The following is an 8,555-nucleotide window of genomic DNA, read 5'->3' as shown; positions in this document are numbered from 1 at the left end:
AGCTCCCCAAACCTATTCACTATTTAGTCCTTAAGTCTGGGTAGTTTGTAGTGAGAGTTCACATTGCAACAAATACCATCCCTATATAGACGATATTATCCCCATTGATTTAGTTTCTTAGTTCAAATACAAATAGCTTTAAAAGCAAAGGAAATAAGTGGGTGCCTTTAGTATGGTTGTTATTATAAGGGAAAGACAAGAAACCATTAAGAACTTACTTGTCGCCTCATCAGTTTCTGCATTGCTGATATTACCTCCTTATTTCTGAATGTGTAGATCAAGGGGTTTAAGAGAGGGGTGAAAACAATATAGAATATTGAGAGGATATTATTCACTAGGAAGTTGCTGAAATGCCAGGCATAGATAAAAATGCAGGGCCCAAAGAAAAGGGTCACCACAGTGACATGGGCAGTCAGGGTGGCCCGGGCCTTGGCCATGCCTACTGAGGATCGACGTCTCAAGGTGATCAGGATGACTGAGTAGGAGCTAAACAAGAGCACAAAAGAGCTTATAGCTAATAGACCACTGTCTAAATGCATCAGTCTCTCAAAGACATAGGTATAAGTGCAGGCAAGTTTGATGACTAAAGGAAGGTCACAGAAAAAGCTGTCCACTTGATTTGGACCACAGAATGGAAGATTTACTGTGAAGATCAACTGGCTTACTGAGTGCAACACCCCAACAAGCCAGGAGCCCACGACAAGACCTGTACACTTGTGTACATTCATGATGGCTGCATAGTGCAGGGGTCGACATATGGCTACATACCTGTCATATGCCATGGCCACAAGGAGCATCATTTCACCACCAGCACAGACATGCTGAAAGAATATCTGGGCCATGCAGCCCTCAAAGGAGATGGTCCTGTTCTCCTTGAGGAAGTCAACAATCATTCTGGGAGTGGCAAAGGTGGATAGACACATATCGATGAAGGAGATGTTGCTGAGCAGGAAGTACATGGGTGTGTGTAGTGCAGATTCAGAGAGGACTGTAAGCACAATGAGGAGTTTTCCCAGTACAATGGATGAATAGAAGAGTGTGAAAAATGCAAAATAGAAAAGTTGTAGCTCTCGAAGACCTGAAAGACTGTGCAACACAAATTCAGTCACTCTTGAGTTATTTCCTTGGTCCATAATTACAAATTTCCAACATCAGATCAGAAAATTTCCTTTAAAGTGAAATGGAAATGGAAATAATATTACAGGATTGTGGGAATAAGTGAGCAAACCAAGTCTGGCATCAAATTTCACTCTATATATTTATGTACTTTAGATCCTCTTGCTGTTGTTTTGTGCCATTGAGTAGATTCAGACTCAGGGTAGCTTGTAGGACAGAGTAGTGCTTTCCCACAGGGTTTCCTAGGCTGTAATCTTTACAGGATTAGATTGCCAGATTTTTTCTCCCATGGAGCTGCTGGTGGGTTTGAACTGCCATCGCACCACCAGAGCTCCTTTAGAGTCTCATAAGCACACAAATGCACATTGTCTGCAATCATTTCTTTTGTAGTGGCTGCATATGCTGGCTTTCATCTCTGTATCTCACCGTGACAGCTATATTCTAAAAATACAGTGTTTACTTCTTACCTTTGCCACTTTAAAATTCATGGTAAATAGGAAAATGAAAATCTAGAGTCAAACTGATAGGTTTCAAATTCTATCTCTTGTAATTTCTAGCAGTATTACCTTGGATATGTTCCTTAAGTTCTCTGTGCCTCAGTTTTTGCATCTGTGAATTAGGGGAAGAATGATATATGCCTCCTAGAATTGTAAGAATTAAGAGTTATACAAGGTGAAATATTTAGAATAGTTGCCAGGTCTGTAGATATTCAGTACTATGACTTTTTTCTGTCAATTGTAAAAATATTTCTATGTGCAAATTAACATGGTAGACAAAATATCAAAGTATTTCTCCATCCTACCTAATAGAACAAGATATTTTATGCACTTTAGTTGCATCTATTTACATTCAAGCATGTTAATATTTGAGATAATATAATTAATACTATTTTTATCTTTTTTATTAGGCATTATTAATTTAGGCTATTTGTAAAATTATGATGACTCTTCTTCATCAAATGATTCAGACTCTGAGTGAATTTAATAGGTGATATTTTTACGAAGTGCAAAAAAAAGTCTTATTTTCTGATTTGAACCGCCTGTCTAGCCTACAATTTACATAAACACATTTTATGATTCTGAAGGAAAGGGATGATATTTTATCCTTTGTTTTTCTTTGTTTGTTCTTCAGAGCACATTGCACGTAGATTGTGTTCAATAATATTTGTAGATCTAAATGCATTTTAGGTTCATATCAGTTGAGAGAGAAGTGTTTTTATTTTACAGGCTAATTATCTCTGTGAACTTTGGAAAAAGCTCTAGAAAAAAACTGTCTCTTAAGAGGCTCAGATTTTTTTTTTTTTTTTAATCTGAGGAATAAAACCTGTTCTATTTTGGTCAATTCTGAAGTTTTAACTTGGTATGAAAATTAATTTAATAGGATAATTACAAAGAAACTAAACAGGATACAAGAATAAAGCACACCTGGATGCAACAACTGGAATCTTGCCTTTAGAAATGTGGTTCCTACATAAGAAAGCATAAAATAAAAATTGGAGTAGAATTAAATGAAATAGAGAACAGAAAAACAATTGAAAGTGTTAACAAGAGCAAAAGCTGGTTCTTTGAAAAAATTAACAGAATTGATAAACCACTGGCAAAACTGACAAAAGAAAAACAAGAGAGGAAGCAAACAACCTGAATAAGAAACGAGATGGGTGATATCACAACAGATCCAAATGATATTAAAAGAATCATATCAGATAGTACTGTCACAATTTTGAAAAGCTAGAAGAAACGGATGAATTTCTAGAAATACACTGCCTACCTAAACTACAAAAAGAGGTGGAACAACTAAACCCATAACAAAAGAAGAGATTGAAAAGGTAATTTAAAACTCCCAACAACAACAAAAAGATCCCTGCCCTTGACAGCTTCACTGGAGAGTTCTACGAAGCTTTCAGAGAAGCGTTAACACCACTACTACTAAAGGTATTTCAGAGCATAGAAAAGGATGGAATACTCCCAAACTCATTCTATGAAATGAGCATAGCCCTGTTACCAAAACCAGGTTAAAGACACCACAAAAAAAAAAAAAAAGAAAATTACAGATTTACTTCCCTCATGAATGTAGATGCAAAAATCCTCAACAAAATTCTAGCCAATAGAATTCAACAATATATCAAAAAAATAATTCACCACGACCAAGCGGGATTCATACTTGGTATGCAGGGGTGGTTCAACATTAGAAAAACAATGTATTCCATCATATAAATAAAACAAAAGACAAGAACCACCCTGTCTTATCAATTGATGCAGAAAAGTCATTTGACAAAGTTCAACACCCATTCATGATAAAAAACTCTCAGCAATGTAGGAATAGAAGGAAAATTCCTCAACATAATAAAGGGTATTTATACAAAGCTAACAGCCTAACATCATCTTAAATGAAGAGAGCCTGAAAGCTTGCCCCGTGAGAACAAGAACCGGACTAGGATGCCCTTTATCACTACTCTTATTCAACATTGTGCTGAAGGTCCGAACCATAGTAATTAGGCTAGAAAAAGAAATAAAGAGCATCCAAATTGGTAAGGAAGAAGTAAAAGTATCTCTTTTTGCAGATGACATGATCTTATACACAGAAAACCCCATGGAATCCTCAAGAAAACTATTAAAACCAAAAGAAGAGTTCAGCATAGTATCAGGTTACACGATAAACAACAACAACAAAAAGGTGGATTCCTCTACACCAACACAGAGAACATCAAAGAGGAAATCACCAAATCAATATCATTTACAATAGCCTCCAGAAGATAAAATGCTCAGGAATAAATTTAAGCAGAGAAGTAAAAGACCTATACAAAGAAAATTACAAAACACTACTGCAAGAGAGCAAAAGAGACCTACATAAGTTGAAAAATATACCTTGCTCATGGATAGGAAGTCTCAACATTATAAAAATATCTATTCTACCCAAAGCGATTTATACATACAATGCAATTCTGATCCAAATTCCAGTGGCATTTTTTAATGAGATGGAAGAACAAATCATCGACTTCATATAGAAGGGAAAGAAACCACAGATAAGTAAAGCATTACTGGAAAAGAAGAACAAAGTGGTAGGCCTGACTTTAGAACTTATTATACTGCCACAGTAGTCAAAATAGCCTGGTACCGGTACAATGATTGCATAGACCAATGGAACAGAATAGAGAATCCAGACATAAATCCATCTGCATACGAGCAGCTGATATTTGACAAAGACCCAAAATCTGTTAAATAGGGAAAAGACAGTCTTTTTAACAAATGGTGCTAGCATAACTGGATATCCATCTGCAAAAAAAATGAAACAAGACTCATACCTCACACCATGCACAAAAACGACAACTGAATTTTAAAAAGGCAGGGAGGATGAAAAGAAGGAAGGAAAGAAAAAGGGTAGGGAGGGAGTAGAGGGAGGGAGGAGGGGGCAGAGGAGGGAGAGAGGAAGGAAGGAAGAAAGGGCATGTTCAGACTGATTATCTTTTTCCATCATGATCACACTTATTTACTGAGCACTGGTAAAGTCCTCTAAGCACTATGATAAAACTCTCCATTTGAATCATTTTTCTGAATATTCAGCAGAATATTCTTCCTATTATATAGCTGACAATTTAAAAATAGAAACAGGTATTAAAAATTGGAAGGCAGTATTACTTAGAGCTATTTACTTATGAATCAATTTTGAATGCATGGCTTCAAATACAAGAAAAATCTATTGCGTGGCATGGTTTCGATTGAAATTTCATAAATAATAAGAAATAAGAGACTATTTTAACTTAAACAGAAATCCTGGATCACTCGGTACTATAAGTCTTAAGGCAGACACACATGCTGAGTGTACAGATCTAGAACCCAGAAATCAAATCTTAATCCAAATCTCTATTGTTGATTATTTAATTTTGAGTAATACACTGTACATCTTTTTAACTCAATAATGGGAATCTTATGGAAAATCATATTTGTGTGTCCTTCTGGTCCCAAATCATCATGGATGTAAAAGGAACAAAAAATGAATAAACCCTTAAAGGGAAAAAACATCTTCATAAGAGGCAAGCAGAAAGACATGTGCAAAAGAGAAGATAGTCTCTCAAATTTACCTCGATAAAAGTAAAAGAGTTAGGCTGAGTTTGCATGTATTGGTTCTGTCTCAGCGCTGAATTGTGGATACTTCACCAATAAGCTGAGGCACTGAAGCCAGTGCACAAATAACATGGGACCTTGGAAAATATGGAGCCTGAAATAATCTTTGTAATTAACTGTAAACTAAGAATGGCACCAAACAAAAACCTGATGCCATTGAGTTGATTCCCTCTTACAGCAACCCTATAGGACAGAGCAGAGCTGCCTCATAAGGTTCCCATGGAGCAGCTGGTGGCTTCAAAGTGCTGACCTTTTCATTAGCAGTGGAGCTCTTAACCAATCATTGTGAACCAGGGCTCCAGGAATGGCACCCAAAAGACAATGTCTGAAAAAATTTAGAAGCTATTAAATATAAATTATAATTGGATTGTTTTATTTATTTTTAGAGTTTTTGGATGAGATTTTAATATCCACCATTTCTTGTATACTCATTATTTCCTAGGAATTCTACAAAGCATTTATAAGATTATTGATATATCTATTTCAATATATATACATATATACAGAAGTATATATTAATATACACAGAAATAAATATATATATACAGAAATATAGATACATATATACAGAATTATACTTACATATAACATATACAAACATGAATACACCATACAAAACTTCATATATACACATCACCAGAAAAAACAAACCCAGTGCTGTCTAGTAGATTCCGACTCATAGTGACCCTATAGGACAGAGTAGAACTGCCCCACAGAGTTTCCAAGGAGCGCCTGGCGGATTCGAACTGCTATCCCTTTGGTTAGCAGCTGTAGCACTTATCCACTATGCCACCAGGGTTTCCATATATATGTATACATATATGCTTATATACATATGCATGTATGTATAAATATGTAATCTGGAAAGCTCATAATAACCCTTCGAGTATGGTTTTATTCTTATATAAAAGAATCTCAGTAAAGGTAACCTATTAATGTAATCACATGACAAAGAAAGTGACAAACCTAGATGTTTAATTGAATAAAGTGTATTCTAAGCATTCTAAAATTGTGTTTGCCTAATTACAAGCATGGAGATCAATGCATCAACTAAAGGAAGCCTTGTGCCTACATGTGTAAAGAAGGAACTTAAGCCAACACACTGGCCATTCCCAGGAGAACCACATTATGTGTCCTATAACTGGAGAATAAACTCAGAGATCACAGTGGCTGAGTCTGCAGAAGAGGAAGATGCACTTTTGCAGACATGAGTTTGAATGGCATATAGAGAGTTAGCTCATCTCAGGGCATTAAGAGGGTGTTCAAACAACATGAGACAAATTCAATCTCATTGACGGAATTAAAAGAAATATAAAACAATATTAAAATAAGTTGTCTACAAAGAACTTTTTGAAGTGACAGAAGTATCAAAACTTACATGAGTCATTGCTGGGTTCCCATATAGACTTTACTAAGACAGTTGGCATTTGTTGACTCTTTATTTCAGAAGTTCCACTGGGATAACCTAAGCTATCGTGACATTAGAAATGTGATCTTCTCCTACAATTTGCAACTGCCTTGCTTGTGCTTTACACACTTTATTTAAGAGGATGTGGAGGTGAAAATGCGTTTGTCACTGAAGGGTAATTTTGTCCCAGTGGGACCATTGCTAACAAGCCCTTTTATATCAAAGACTAAAAAAAAAAAAAAAAAAAAGACTAGCAAGTATTATTTCTGACTAGGGACTCACACTTCTAAGAATCATACCCCAACCTATCTTAAGCCTCTTGTAACCAGTGTGGCATTAGTTTCTTATAAATATTTATTCACAGGCAAAATATCTGAGCATTTTTTAGAGTTATCATTACATTCTCATAAAGTAAATTCTATTCTCTTTGTGGGATCCATGGAATAAATATTGTTTCAAGCCACATTCTAATTGCTGTAATAATCCAGTTGCAGTTGCCATTAAATCAACTCCCATTCACGGCAGCCCCCTGGGTGTCAGAGTAGAACTGTGCTTCGTGGAATTTTTAGAGGTTAATTTTCTTTTACAGAGTTTTTTTTTTTTTTTACTTTTGTTGAAGGTTTACAGAGCAAATTAGTTTCTCATTAAACAAATAATACACGTATTGTTTTGTGACCTTGGTTGCCAATCCCATGACATGTCAACCTTCTCCCCTTCTCAACCTTGGGTTCCCCATTACCATCTTTCTTGTCCCTTCCTGCTTTCTCATGCTTGCCCCTGGGATAGTGTGCCCATTTAGTCTTGTTTGGTGTTATAGGCTTGTCTGATCTTTGGCTAAAGTGTGAACCTCTGAAGTGGCCTCAGTACTGAGTTAAAAGGATATCTGGGGGCCATACCTCCTGGGGCTTCTCCAGTCTCTGTCAGACCAGTAGGTCTGGTCTTTTTTTATGAGTTAGACTTTTGCTCTACATTTTTCTCCAGCTCTGTCTGGGACCCTCTATTGTGATATATTTCAGAGCAGTCAGCAGTGGCAGCCGGGCACCATCAAGCTGTGCTTGACTTGGTCTGGTAGAGGCTGTGGTAGTTGTGGTCCCTTAGTCCTTTGGACTCATCTTGCCCTTGTGTCTTCAGTTTTCTTTGTTTTCCCTTGCTCCAGACTAGGTGGGACACTGGAGTATGTTAGTATATGTATTACAATAGTATATGTATTACAAGAGAAGGTCAAATAAAACGACATAGCTATTCAGCATTGGGAGAGATTATATTATTCTGGAAAGGAGGAAGTATGAAGAAGGAGAAGGATAGAGGAGATAAATACAAAGAAGAAGGAAAAAGACAAAAAGGTAGTATTTGTGAAGGGTCTTCAGTAAGACATGGAGTTTCGAAAGGCAGAGAAACTGAGTGAGGAATGGCTATGAGGTGTATGTACCCAAAATAAACAAAGATGTGAGTGAAGAAAAGTGGAAGTGACCCAAGAACCACCAGTTTGGCTACAGCATAGCATATGTCAGAGAGTTTTACGGGACCATATTTTAGAGGATCTTAAACACAGGCTTAATATAGAAGGATTCTATGGGGAAAATATTAAATGACACAAGAAGCATTAAACGAAAATGGTAGGAATACACAGTGTCACTATACCAAAAAGTATTGGTTGATGTTCAACCATTTCAGGAGGTCACATATGATCAAGAACTGAAGGTACTGAAGGAAGAGGTCCAAGTTACACTGAAGGCATTGGTGAAATTCAAGACTCCAGGAACTGACAAAATACCAATTAGGATATTTCAACAAACAGACACAGCACTGGAAGTGCTCACTCGTCTATGACAAAAAATTTGGAAGACAGCTACCTGATCAACTGACAGGAAGAAGTCCATATTTATGCCTATTCCAAAGAAATGTTATCC

General features: G+C 36.5%; 1 protein-coding gene across 1 annotated transcript; it reads right to left on the bottom strand.

Moving 5' to 3' along the window:
* Window positions 1-206: 206 nt before the first annotated feature.
* LOC126084591 (olfactory receptor 4K15-like) lies at window positions 207-1,133 on the bottom strand. The gene has a single exon (XM_049899186.1). The coding sequence runs from the start codon at window positions 1,131-1,133 to the stop codon at window positions 207-209; it is 927 nt and encodes a 308-aa protein (XP_049755143.1).
* Between the last annotated feature and the right edge of the window lie 7,422 nt (window positions 1,134-8,555).

The sequence above is a fragment of the Elephas maximus genome, chromosome 10 (genome assembly GCF_024166365.1).
Source record: "Elephas maximus indicus isolate mEleMax1 chromosome 10, mEleMax1 primary haplotype, whole genome shotgun sequence".
Taxonomy (NCBI): Eukaryota; Metazoa; Chordata; class Mammalia; order Proboscidea; family Elephantidae; genus Elephas; species Elephas maximus.
Note: the sequence above shows the minus strand (reverse complement) of the source record. Positions and strands in the feature narration are given on the sequence as shown.

What these genes read in the sequence shown, in the direction of transcription:
- LOC126084591 (XM_049899186.1), bottom strand. Translation starts at nt 1,133, where the DNA reads ATGGACCAAGGAAATAACTCAAGAGTGACTGAATTTGTGTTGCACAGT.